This window comes from Parus major, chromosome Z, assembly GCF_001522545.3.
Source record: "Parus major isolate Abel chromosome Z, Parus_major1.1, whole genome shotgun sequence".
Classification (NCBI taxonomy): Eukaryota; Metazoa; Chordata; class Aves; order Passeriformes; family Paridae; genus Parus; species Parus major.
In genome coordinates this window covers 71346947-71360963 of record NC_031799.1, presented here as the reverse complement: position 1 = coordinate 71360963, position 14017 = coordinate 71346947, and the positions used below count along the sequence as shown (strand labels likewise).

General features: G+C 42.0%; 1 protein-coding gene across 1 annotated transcript in view; it reads left to right on the top strand.

The window, feature by feature from the left end:
* MEGF10 (multiple EGF like domains 10) overlaps positions 1 to 13303 on the top strand; it is an 86168-nt gene extending 72865 nt beyond the window's left edge. Inside the window, exons 18-25 of the mRNA XM_015615404.1 lie at positions 658 to 786; positions 2552 to 2680; positions 3166 to 3402; positions 4317 to 4444; positions 4612 to 4735; positions 6495 to 6539; positions 8452 to 8658; positions 9538 to 13303. Of these exons, the coding sequence (XP_015470890.1) occupies positions 658 to 786; positions 2552 to 2680; positions 3166 to 3402; positions 4317 to 4444; positions 4612 to 4735; positions 6495 to 6539; positions 8452 to 8658; positions 9538 to 9701 (1163 nt within the window). The 3' untranslated portion in view covers positions 9702 to 13303. The remainder of the gene's footprint in view (positions 1 to 657; positions 787 to 2551; positions 2681 to 3165; positions 3403 to 4316; positions 4445 to 4611; positions 4736 to 6494; positions 6540 to 8451; positions 8659 to 9537) is intronic.
* Positions 13304 to 14017: the final 714 nt, after the last annotated feature.

The window sequence follows — 14017 nt, the reverse complement described above, 5'->3', positions numbered from 1 at the left end:
CTCAAGAAAAACAGGGCTGCTGACTGTTTTTGCATTCAGTGTTCAAATACAACGTTTTCCATAAAATCAGAACTTAGCTGTTTCAAATGAGTAATTCAAATGAGTAATGTCATAGTGGCAAGAAGTAACAGATACACTACAGGACCATATGGATGCAGTTCTGGGAGACATCCACTATGCTGGTTCAGCTGTCAGCTGTCAGGGGGTTCTTGCTTCCTGCTGGTGAATAATGATCTCTTTGCAGTGGTGTGTCTTCTTCATCCTGAAATGGTTTCTCTGTGAGTAGCTCAGGTACAATGTGTTGTTGTTTTGGCTTTTTAGTGCTTCAGTATAAACTACATAGGAAATATGTCCAGAGGTTCACTGACTGATGGCCAGACTCCCAAAGTGCCCTGGTCCTCCTCCCTCAAATTTCTTCAAGGAGCTGTCTTTTCAGATCCCCCGCTGCCAGCACCATTTCCCCACCTCATTTTTTTTTTTGCCTGCTGTGTGTTTTAAACCACTCCAGACAAGGCAGATCTGGGTCCCTTGTGCTGACAGAGCTCTCCGTTTCTGGAGCTGCAGGAGCGAGCCCTCAGTAACACACTGAACTAGAATGTTCCACTCCCAGAGCAGCTGTTTCACCCCTGTCCCCCCTTTCCTCTGCTTGTGTTGCAGGGTGTCCCCTGGGGTTTTTTGGGAAGGACTGTGCCTTGATCTGCCAGTGCCAGAACGGAGCTGACTGCGACCACATCAGCGGGCAGTGCACGTGCCGGACGGGCTTCATGGGGCGGCACTGCGAGCACAGTGAGCACACCCCTCTCTCTGCCTTGGGACACAGCCTCTGGCCTCCAGGGACAGTCCTGCTGGCCACAGAGCTGGCCACAGGTTTTTCCAAATAGTTTAAAACCCGACAGAATGAAGTCTTTACTGCTGTGGTGTCTGTTACTCTGCACTGCGTTTTAGTCGCTTGGGGCGTTAACGCTAAAAGAACACCCCACTGCTCCATCATGTAAAAGCAACAAAATGAGTCCAAGGAATTCTCATTAGCATCCTCTGAAAGCAACGAAATACATCCCTTAGAATAAACTACAGTGACAGCTAATAGCTGGAAAACTGGAGATAAGAACTAAGCTGGTGGATGGAATTAATCTTCGCAGTGTGGTGTTACAGCACAGCTGGTTCTGAAGGCGTCGTAGGTGGCATTTTGTTTTCACATGTGTGTGGTTCCTCTCCTCAGGAAGATCAGGGATAGCACCACTGACACCACTGGTGGCAAAATGCTGTACACAAGACTAAAAGAATAATCAGGCTCGTGAGCACAGGACTGTTTGTCCGACCTTTGCTGACCTTACGGAGCTGTGCTCCCAAATTCGTGCATTCTGATGACATCTGTGTTTCTCCCCAGAGCATCACTAATGTTCAGGAAAAGATAACTTTCTAAGATAGTCTCTTGATGTCAAAACATCACTTTGAATAATTTGGCAAATCTAACTCTGTTATGGATTTTGTACTTTATCCTACAAGTTGATAATAACGATCTAACAACGTTAAGCTGAATGTTTTGGTATTCAGTCTACTTCGGGTCTTGAAGTGCCAAAATATATTATGACATGATGGGTTTTGCCCACCCAATTACCTCAGTATTTATAATCTTGTTTTCTTCAGTGTAATCAAGAGAAGGAGGAGGAGGTGCATAAACACAAAGCTTTTCACTTGAGCTGGGATTTGTCAAGACTGTTCTCTGGCAGCCATTGTGTTATTTTATTTTTTAAATTATTCCAAATTGGGAATGCATGAAAGATGAGTTAGACTCTTTTTAAAAGACAGAAGCAAATATGGTTGCAGAACTCTTGAGGAATTTCAGAAAAAGTGAAGCAACACTACTACACTTGCTGAAACCATCAGGCCACACAGTACCAAGAGGTGGCAGTATAAAATAAATATTTTTTATTAGTGTATCAGGGTAAACCTTTACTAGGATACCTAATACGAGGTAGAAGACACTTTGGTCAGTAATTGAATTACTAAAGTAATTCAAATAATTAAGTACAACTTCCCCAGTTATTCTCCATAATTTGGTATTTTTCTCCTGTCAGTAGTTTCTCAGTGTATACATTACAGTATCAGAGCATGATATGGGCAGCAGTTTAATCTCTCTGTAAGTGTGTGGTGCATTTTAGACTCAGGGCCCTTTCCTTTTGCTGTTTTACATCAGCACATCTGTCACACCACAGGACACCATGCAGGTGCCTGGCTCCACCTGTGCGAGAACGAGATTTTTCAGGCACTGGGATCTCAATCTTCTGGCTCTTTATTCACACCTTTCCCATTTCTACACTGCCTTCTACCCTTTTTATCTCTTTTGCTTTCTTTTTTCTGTCCCCTTGACTGCTCGCTGCACTGCCTTAGTGGCAATACAGGGCAAGGATGAGTACACATCTAAACACAATTCCTCTCTCTCCTGCACACCGAGGGCTCCCTCCTAGGAGCATTTCCAGGGCAGATCTGATGCTGATGACACATTGCCACCTGCTGCCCACAACGCCTTCAGTGAGTTTTTGCTTTGCAGAGTGTCCCCAGGGCACATACGGGTATGGATGCCGCCAGATCTGTGACTGCCTGAACAACTCCACCTGTGACCACATCACGGGGACCTGCTACTGCAGCCCAGGCTGGAAAGGGGCCAGGTGTGATCAAGGTAAAGCCCAGACACAATAAATAAATTGTCATCTTCTCACACAGGAAATGGATTCACCTGTTAAACACCATCTCTGTGTCATTAAATAAATCTGATAGGTTATTTAAGTAGCACATTCTGTTAATTCATGTCAGTTTTGGAGGTTTCAGTTAGATGACTCAGTGATAATTAGCTGTAGTAAAGTAACTGGAGTGGAGATTTGCATGAAATGTCAGGGCTGGGCTGCTCAAAAGTGCTGATGGGGCATGGACTTCACCTGCCCCATGCTTTCACCCAAAGAATGTTCTTACTTTTTCAAAATTAATGAAAGCATCTCTTTTCTGTGAAGATTCTTAGTTATTCTTCCTTAAATTTAGGATTTGTTTCTGACAGAGGTCTATTCTGGCATTATTAAATACAGTTGGACTTAGAAGTGAAATTTTGTCTCCTGCTCATCTGGCCTTGAGGATTCATGCCACTTACTTTCAACTCTTCTTCTCTTCCAGCTGGTGTGATTATAGTGGGGAACCTGAACAGCCTGAGCCGTACCAGCACTGCCCTCCCTGCTGACTCCTACCAGATAGGAGCCATAGCTGGCATCATCATTCTTGTCCTGGTTGTGCTTTTCCTGCTGGTGCTGTTCATCATTTACAGGCAGAAGCAGAAAGGGAAGGAGACACACATGCCCACCGTGACCTACACCCCTGCTATGAGGGTCATCAATGCAGATTACACCATTTCAGGTAGGTGATGTTCAGAACGCTTTTTTTTCCCTCCCCTCCACCTCTTGCCTTTGTGCTCAGATCTATCCCTCACAGATTTCTGTGAAAAAATTCACTTATTTCTGCTTTTTGATACCATGAAGCTGGCACACTGGGGAAAGAAGTGTTAATTGTAAAGAAAAGTGACCACATACCCCACTTTACTGTGCAACATTTTGCACCCTCCAACTTTCTTTCTGCATTAAATAGGGGCATTTCTATCATCTGTGCCTACTTTTATACAGCTTGAGTGTGGCAAAATCTGGTTTCTTCAATGCCAACAGCTTGAACAGAGAAAGAGCATAAAGAATCAGGATTTCATGCTATCTGTGGCAAGATTCTGCAGAGAAACAGCAAAAGATTTGAAACTAATTAAGGGAGGAGCAGTGAAATGGGAGTTTATGACCTATTAAAGTGCCTGTGAGTTGAGATTCAGTGGGTACATGAAACTTTAGGTAATTGTGCCACTGCTGAGGAAAGCAGCAGCTGAAGAAGGCAGCAGGAGGACTTGTCAGAGCTGAGAAAAAGCAGATCAGCAAAGATCCAGGTGCTCCTGAAGCAACAGAAAATGGTGGTGCAGACTTGGTGGTGGCAAGTGACTGCAGTGATGGAAAGGAAAAAAGAGAAAAGGATCACAGCAGAGAGGGGAGTTAAGTTAGCAGGTTACACTTGTGAATGTTCCTTAATAAAAAAGTGAGGTCACGACTTGTCACTTCCTGCCCTGTGTCTGTAATTTATTGGAATTAATAAAATTTAGTTCTGTGCTTGTTGGGGTTTGTTGCTTTTTTTAGGAAACTCTAGGTCAGATTCAGAAATCAGTGCAGCACCTTCAAGAATTTAATAAAGAAATTCCATGTTATTTTCAGTTGTTCATTTTCCTTCATTTTTCTTTTCAGAAACCATCCCTCATACCAACGGTGGAAATGTCAACAGCCACTATTTCTCCAACCCCAGTTACCACACTCTGACTCAGTGCTCCAGCCCACCTCATGTCACCAACATGGAGAGACTGGCCTTGGCCAAGGTAAAGCAGAAAAACACAGAGAAAACTTCTCTGACAGCCTTCATGTGATTTTACATTGTTCCCTGATCCCTCCAATTTGTCTCATTTTTGCTCTTCCCGATCATCACCTGGAAATTCAGCATCTTCTTCACAATTTCAGTTTTATTGCCTCTCTTTCTTTGAAACAGGCAAAAAACAGCCAGCTGTTTGTGAACCTGAAGAATATGGAGCCTGGAAAGCGAAGTGGTGTCATGGACTACACAGGAACACTGCCAGCAGACTGGAAACACGGCGGCTACCTCAATGAACTTGGTAAAAAAAGAGCAGAAACAAAAGGAGGAGGATGTGAATGTTACTCATTGCATGTGGGATGCATCCCTTAAGGCAGAAGAGATAATAAAGTGACCCCTTGTGAGGAATGGTGGAACAGTTTTTGATGCTCAGTGAAGACACAACGTGTAAAATATCCCATTTTTATTAAATGAGTTGCTTATTGATTAGTTTCCTGAAATAATGGGGTTTTTGAAGTAAGGGTCTGCTTGGACTAAATTACAAATTCTTAATAAATGAAAGATTGCATATATTCTTTTTCTTTTTTTAAATCGCCACAGAATGCAATCAGTGGTTTAAAAAGTATTTTTTCATTACCTGAGATACTTTATTACCATTAAACAGTAGATATTCCCAGCTCAGCCTCCTGTTTGCTAAAAGATAAGAGCATTGTCTTTAAGAGAAATTCTTCAGAAATGGTGAGAGTTGCTGTATCCTGCTTTATGCTGTCCTTTCACCCTTTTCCACTCTCATGCATTCCAAAAAGGCTGACCAGTGAAAGCCTTAAAAAGGACTTTCAGTGTCAGTATAATTCAGAAAATGTAATTACCTTAATTTCTGGTATTTACATGTATCAGACTCTGGGATTCAGAACAACAGGAAGCAGCACTGGGGGTGTTTTTTGCCCTGCTCTTCCCCAGTCTTGGTCAAACTACAGTTCAGGCTCAGCTCTGTTGTGTTTGAGGTTTGTTTGGGTTGTTTTGGGTTTTTTTCAGGAAAGGATTTCACTGAAAATGCTCAATATTCAGCTTTATGTTTTCACAGAGCATTTGAACTTGCTCTGAATGCTCCTCAGAGACACTTGCTGTGGTTAGCCCAAGGCAGGAGCTCTTGAGCAACAGGGAGGCTGCAGAGGACTGGATGAATGTTGATGTTGTAAATGTTTCCTAGAAAATCAAACAGGATAACTCAAGGCTGGTGACCTGAGCATTAAGCTTGTGAAAACAGGACAGCTGACATGAGATCTAATAAAGATGGGGAAGGAATAAAACTAATTATGTTTAAGTCTCCTTAATTAATATCACTTCCCTCTTTAAAACTACTAATTTTGTTTAGATAGTGCACAGATAAAATCATTTTAGGCTTTTATAATATTTCTAGCATAGTTACCACAATTCAGACTAATTAAAAAATTAGCTCACCACAATATCAATCAAAGCTATTTGAATAGATCAGTAACCAGGAAAGAGCCAGGTCTCTCAAGACAGCTGTCATGCCCTGCAGTTTACATTTACTGAGAGAAATCTGTCAGTAACAGCTAATTGCAGATTCAGGTGCGAGGGTAACAGAGTAACCCTGACTTGGGAGTGATTCCATTTGGAAGCAGAGCATTGAGAATTGGGAGTGAGCTCTGCACACCCTGAGATTTTCAGGTCAAGGTGGGATGCCTTTCAGGTAGGTAGGGTTTAGGCAGACAGGAAAAAAAAAAATAGCAAGCTTTAGTCCAACAGCACTTACTAGGATTATTCAAGAGTGAGTAACTGGTCAGGTCAAACTTGGTATTTTATTTGTCCCTTACAACCCACCTTCCCTGTTCCTGTTGGAAAATGTGCAAGGAAATAGTACAAGTGCTTTTGTACCCCCATCCTGGGCAGTTTCACAGTCCTTACAAGAGAATCACTTCACCAGGGGAGAAATGGGTCCCAAGGCAATTTTTAAACATTCAGAACCTTTTGTCTAATCACAGTTGTTTTCTTTGGTTTTAAAACTACTCTGGTTTTTTGTATCATTTTCTCCTCAGGTGCTTTTGGACTTGATAGGGGATATGTGGGGAAGTCCCTGAAAGGTGAGGTTGTTTTCTCATGTATTTAGATGAAGCTACATAGACATCCCTTTCACTCCTCTGAATTACCTTTGGTTTCTAGGTGAAGAGAATATAAAAATAATTCTGGACTAAGTTTTTCCTAGACACTGAATCAATGCATGATTGGTTTGTTTGCTGGTTTATCTTTTTTGAAGGCTGTTGGGTTTTGATTTTTTTTTTAACCAAAAACAACCACAAACCAAGCCATTTTAAGTCACATTTTATGTGTCACATAGATTAAATGTTTCCTGTTGTGCTTGAGTCACAGCACATCTCAGTTCTAGAGTGCAGAACATGCTGCCTCTGCTGAAAGGCTCTAAAAGAGAGACAATTCCCACTGCAGCTGCTCTGCATGACCACAAACCTTCACCACATCCACTGCAAGCCCTTTGGAAGGGTATCAAAATACAGAGACACAGACAGGAATTAAACAATTCAGAAATTCAGGGTAGTGATGTGATATTTTTATCCTCTGAATTATCCAGTTACCTTGCACGACTTTACACTGTGTGTCACTGTTTGTGGTACCTAATTAGGGCAGGCCAGGGATATCCAAACAGTGGAAAAGGTGTAGCAAAGTCCATATGAATGATGAGTTAAACACATGGACAGAAAGCAGCTGTCCCCTTGTGTGCAGTAGGGCGCAGTTGACAGATTTATTACACCAGGTTTTTCCTGCCCTTGGCTCACAACAACGCCCTGCAGCTCCAGGCTGGGGCAGAGGGGCTGGCAAGCTGGGAAAGGCCCTGGGGGTGCTGGTGACAGCAGCTGGACACGAGCCCAGGGGTGGCCAGGTGGCCAAGAGGCCGATGGCCCCTGGGCTGTGGCAGCCGTGGGGCGGCAGCAGGAGCAGGGCAGTGCCCGTCCCTGTGCTGCCACTGCCGAGGCCACACCTCGAGTGCCGTGTCCAGCTCTGGGCCCCTCAGCACAGGACAGAAATTGAGATGTTGCATATCAGGAAAAATTCCTTCCTTCCAGAAGGGGCTGTCAAGCATTGGCCCAGGCTGCCCAGGGAGGTGGTGGAGTCACCATCCCCAGGGGGATTTAAAAGATGTGAAGAATTGGCACTTTGGAACATGGTTAGGTGGTGGATTTGGCAGTGTTACATAAATGGGTGGACTCAATGATCTGAAAGGTCTTTTATAAGCTAAACAATTCTACAATTCTGTGGTTACAGAAAGCCCAGTTCAAATGAATCACAAAATCACTAGCACCCATCCACTGACAGGTCCACCGAAGTCAGTCTCACGTTAAGTAACACACTATATGACAAAGCAACACAGAGAACAAATTAACAAACACCACAAAATCACTTCCCAGCATGAGCAAATACCAGTTTTTCACCCTTCAGTTAAATCCTGGGATCACAAGCCACACCTGAGGTTTTCTTTCCAGTTCTCCTGCGTGTGCCTTACAGAAACTTAGAAGAAGTTGGTTATTCTTTTAGTGTACTCAAATTTTGTACCACCCAAACCATCCCTAGAAATCATGCTGCCATTTGCCCAGACATTGCCCTTGGCAAGAGTCTCAGATCAGTTATTTTAAGTGTCCTGAGTTCAGCACCTGGAGGAACAGAAAGGGTTCTGAAGTGCTTGTTAAAAACTGGTTGTACAGCTTATGTCAATATAATGCTAAGTACTATTTTTTAATTGAAGACACTTGGATTTTGCAACAGTAATTTGCTAGTGGCAAGATCAAGTCCATTAAAAAGCATAGCAGTTGAGATGCTTTCATTGATGTTGAATTTTGAAGTATTATGACTGCTTTCCATTTAAATATTCACTTCTGAGTGACCTTTCAGAACTCAGCAATAAAGAAAAACCTTTTTTATTTTGGTAGCAACATCCATAGCACGCAGCACGCTTGAGACAGTGACACGTTTTTCTTTTGGTAGATCTAGTCAAGAACTCGGAATACAATTTAAGTAATTGCTCACTGAGCAGCTCTGAGAACCCCTATGCTACTATCAAAGACCCACCAGCTCTGGTGCCAAAGAGTTCAGAATGTGGCTATGTGGAAATGAAGTCCCCGGCACGTCGTGACTCCCCCTACGCCGAGATCACCGGCTCTGCCACTGCCAGCAAGAACGTGTATGAAGTTGGTAAGTGCAGAATCCACCTCTGTGTGCTGGGGGTTGGGAACCAAGAGCACAGGGCTTTTTATTCTTTGATTCAGTTTCATCAAAGACGTGAAAATCACCGGAAAAACAAAATTAGGCGTTCAGATTCTGTGTCCTTCTCAAAAGCTGTAGCAACAGCGTTGTTACTCTTTTGGTGTAGTTCACACAAAAAGGCTTTGAAGGACCTTCAGCTCTGTTCTGTAACCTACAGGTACCTCTGAATTTCCCTGGTGTGAAAGCCCTCATTTAAACAACAGCATAAGTTAAGCTTAGAATTGATTGCAGTGGAGTTCAGCTCTAGGTTAGACTGCAAGGGAGGGTTGAAGTTCTGTTTCCTTCTCTTGATGAGAATCTTCACCCACAGATGTAGCATTCCACTGAAATGGGCCCTACCTAGTTCCTGTAATTCTTTAGTTAGAGAAAACTTTGGGGTCCTGTGGAGTGGTAGCTATCCTGATCATCTCTGGGCTGTGATAAATTGTGTGCAGTGTCATAGGATGTATTTTCCTTTTCTGCATGCAATTGGAGATCACTGAAACCCATCCACGTACCCATTCTGTTTTTAAGGACTGTTATAAAGTGTTGATTAAAACTCTCAAATTCAGGTTGTTGTTTTGTTGGATTTTTTTAATTTCCTGAAATTAAAGACACATCAAGAACAGAAGCTGTCTTGTTTCTGTCAGTGAAGACCCTCACGGCAGGGCCCTGCTTCAAGTGTGAAGCCAAAACACCAACCTGTGTTTCTACAGCAGCATTTCAGGACTCAGCACGATGAGGAATCTTCCCACTGAAGCAGAAACTGAGATGAAGAATCAGTGTTCTCCCTAAAGCTGAGTGTGCTCTCTCTCTCTCTCCTGACAGAGCCCACGGTGAGCGTTGTCCAGGGCGCGTTCGGCAGCAGCGGCGGGCGCCTCGGCCAGGATCCCTACGACCTCCCAAAAAACAGCCACATTCCGTGCCACTACGACCTCCTTCCCGTCCGAGAGAGCCCCACGCCCTCCACAAAGGAGGTCAGCAGCGAATGACCCCGCAAGAAGCTGATGCCTACAGCCCTGGGACTCTCAAGGGGCAGAGGGGCACGGTCGTGCTCCTTCCTCTCTAGTTTACCATCTCTCTTGGCTCCTGATCTGTCCGGCAGATAATTGCTGTACCTTGAGCAGAATCTCAGCACGAGGTCTGTATTGCGTATACAAATGACAGATGGACAAATGCCACACTCTGGGGATCCTGATTATTCTTTTTCTTTTTATTCATGGCAGTAAATTTTATAGAAACAGGTATGCAACACATTTATACTGTAATATACTGGCTTAAAAAATAGTAGTTTGCAGATTAGTCTTGGTAACATCACATTTTAGGGACTTCAAATATAGGCTTCATGTCTGTCATGTTCCAGAGTAGTAATGCTCCCAGGACAGTGCAATTTACCAAATACCACTTTGTACAGGTGATCTGATTCACCAGTTACTCACTAGTTGAAGGAAAACTGCCTTGCCAAATTTTACCTTCCATTCTTATCTTTAGTCAAGACATATTACAAGAGAAAACAAGATCTGATGGGGATAAGGAAGCACAATGTTGCAGTTGTTTGAGAAATCCATCATCAGGCTTTGCCGTCCATTGCAGGTGGTGGATGTACTTGGCTTGAATAGTTCTGGAGATAAAATAATTGCAGACATCGATATTTACATGATGCTTCAAGATCTCTTAGTACTGCAGACCCAGCACCAGTCTTCAACAAGTATTTTGCTACAGTTCAGCTTCATACATTGCAGTTGTGACCACTATTTCTGCCACACACAAGCTAATGATCCACAACATATCAGTTTATTGCTTAAAAAAAAAAAAAATGTAAATTGAATCAGTTTATTTTTGTCACCATGGACTGATTATGTAAGGAGTGGACAAAGGTGATGACTTCTGTAAATCTTAACTGCAAGGAAGGGTTTACATTTTATAAAAAGGTAGTTATAATGACTGTAATATAGGATAAAAATAGTAAAGTGTTCTGACTTTTTTTTCTTCTAAATAACTAAGCAAACTCTGTGCATACTTGCTAAAAAGGCACCTTTTCTTTTTTATAGTTGATGTAGGGAAAACACATGCTTAAGCTGGTCTTTTGCATTGCTAATAATGTGACACATGTACCCCCCCACCTCCATTAACTTCTATCTCCATTTTTATGCTGTGTGTCTGTGTTTTTAGTGAACTAGCTTGTAACTGCAAAAATATTCTAGAGTGTGTGTCCATTTCTTTTGCATTTTTGCCAACTGGCCTTTATTTTGTCCGGTTCAAAGGACCTCTGGGCAGAGCAAGAGGATCAAAAGTAAGAATTCACAGTGATGTCTATCAGAGGTGATTAAAAGAATACCTAACAATGAATTAATCTGAACTAATTCAGGGGAAGAAAATCATTGTGGTTTTTGTTGAGAATGCCAGCAAGAACCCAGAAGAAAAGTAAAGAAGCAGCTCCTCCTTCAAGTTTAGCTTATTCTGTTGATTGTGTGGATGGAGACCATCTTCCCAAAGCAGCCCCTTTTTCCCAACAGGGGCTTTCAGTCCTTCCAAAATAGTCTCTTATGAGCTCCATGATTCAGTGGAAATTAAATTCATCAACGTATCCATCCATTGGACAGAATTTTCCCTGAACACATCAGCCTAAAAGTAACACGGTTGCTACAGGCTAGACAGCCTCTTTCAGTGAAAAGATAAAGTTTTAGGAACCTAAGGGTGAGGTGCCAGCATTTAACATGACCTGGCAGTGCCTCTTGTAGCACCTTGTCCCAAGGGTTGGTGTGTTGCTGATGGATGGGGAAAAGGATCCTGGCTGCTTTGCAGTTCCCTGGGCATTTCTGTTGCATCCTTGGAATAAAGAATTCCATTATGGTTTAGATTTGGAATGTACAGGTATTAGCTATGAGATTTCTAAGGCTGGTTGCCATTTAATCCCTGTCTAAGATGAAGTATTGATTGGGTTTGTATGCGTCTATAAAGTGTAGAGCTACTGGCATATATATTTTTTTGTATTGTGTGAAACAGACTTCAAAATAAAACCTTTCTTCTCTGAAGCCATGAATAGAAAACGCTGCATTTAACAATTGGAAGCTCACAAAAATGTCTTGCTCTTTTTGAAGACCACTAGGTAAATTATCTTCATCACATAAACAATTCTTTTAACATAGGAAAGTGAAGAGCTGAGTAAATGTTGGGAGTTTTTTTTTTTTAATTTCCAGTATACCACATATCCTCAAGTGATACATTCACTCAAAGAGTCATGAAAATTGATGAGTTTACTGTAGTTTTGCTTATGGTGTGTGTTCTAAATGTACACATCACTGAGGTCTGCCTTTCTGCATGCAGGTGAAACTCCTGCTGTGTAGTCAGCAGCAGCAGTGTCTGCATAAATCTGAGCTGGATCTGCAGTACATACAGGGCAAGCCAATGGCTTGTGAATTTACTTCAGAGAATGATGGCTGGTGAGGTGCTCAGAACACAGATTTCCTGGAGTGCACTCTGCTCTCAAGCTTCAGAGATCCCCAGTCAATCCTCGTGACTGCCAGACAGCTCTTGTAGATCCCACTGTGGTCTTCACACCATTTAAATACTTCTGAAGGTGCATTCTGTAGGGTGCAGGAGACTGAATGCATCAGTTGATGGAGCAGTTTTAGCAAGCACTCAGAGAACTGGCTTCACCACAGACAGGAATGGAAAGGGATGCCTTGCCTCAATATATTCACACTGCAATAGTGACAAAATACAGCACTGAAAATGGAGGTAGCTCTCCCCTAGAGGCGTGTGGCACCGAGTTAATAGCTGACTTTAAAGTAGTGAGTATAAACTTTAGGCTTTAAATACTGTAGGCATTATTAATTCAGGCCACTTAGAAGCGTAACGAACCTCACGGCTTTCTACTATATCCAAGATTTTAATCACAACACACTCTTACATATAAAATCTGTCCTTATCTTGATCTACCCAGAGAACTTCCATTAACTTTAATTGGAGATGCAGAAGCAGATTATGGGAAGGAAGATTTCATTGTACTCACACTTTCTGCTGAGACAATCCACAAGTTCATATTGAAGTGAAGTTAGGATAAAATCAAAAGCAAGGAATGTGTTACTCTAAATACATTGGATTTTCAAATACACTAACAACAATTTTTTATTCAGTACGTATCCAAACAGTAATTCTTACACCGAAGCTCTTAAGTCCAGACTGAAGAACACAGAGCTAGTTTTGACAAAAAATGCTTTATATTAAAGATTGTACATACAGTATCTGAAATTACTGAAAACAAATGAGTGTATGTTTATCAGCTACTGTAGAGAAAACCTTGTCATTTGATACACTCATAGTAGTGCTAGAGCACTGAACATAACTTTTCTGTTTTTTAGCCCACAAGACTTCACTTTGATATGATTGAACTGTACTATATTTTTAAAGAAAACCTATCAAGTATGCCTGGCTTTTTTCTTAGTTGTAACAAAAAAAGTGTTTTGTTGTGAAAACATATATATATTTTCCAAAGATGACTGATGTTCATCATTCTCCCTCTCACTACCATGTATTTCACGTCACTTCACATACCTGTAGGTTAATACAATAAAGTTTCTAATGAAAGATGGGAAGTGATTTTTTTTTTTATTTTTTTTTTCAACTTTGATTTTCATTTGCTTACAGGGGAATCTTGAAATAGCATGACAAATGTATGAAATGTCATTTTTGCTCTCATGGTTTAACCCCAGCTGGCAACTGAGTACCATGCAGGTAGTTACTCGTTCCTCCAGGAAGGAGTAGAGGAAAGGAAACTCTGTGGGTTGGAATAAGAACAGTTTAATAATCGGAAGAAACTAAATAAAGTACTACTACTAATTGTAATACAAAAACTGAAAAATTCATCATAGAGGTCTAATGTTTCAGATTTTAAAAGCTACAATCCAGAATTGCAAAAGTGTAGTTCCACTTTCCAGGCTTTTCTGTGAAAAGCTGAGAACCTCAGCATCCCTTCAGTGCTGTTTGTAGTGGTTCAGCCTGACCCAGATAGTGGGTCTGGCTGCTGCCGCCGTCGGGATCACCCATTACTGGCGACTCGGATATGAGAGAGACGAGTCTGATCCAGTTACATGAAACTGAACTTAGTAAGACAAACCAAACAGGATGCCGCTCCTACAATTAAAAAGTCTCCAGGCCCTGGTTCTGGGCCTGACCTGTAGGAATGGTGTACATTCCATGTGGTGTACGGTGCGTTATCATTACTGACCAGAGAGTTGACAACTCCAGTCTGGTACCTGCTGGCATTGAGGCAGGAAGGTCGTTAATGAGAGGTTTTAATTGCTGA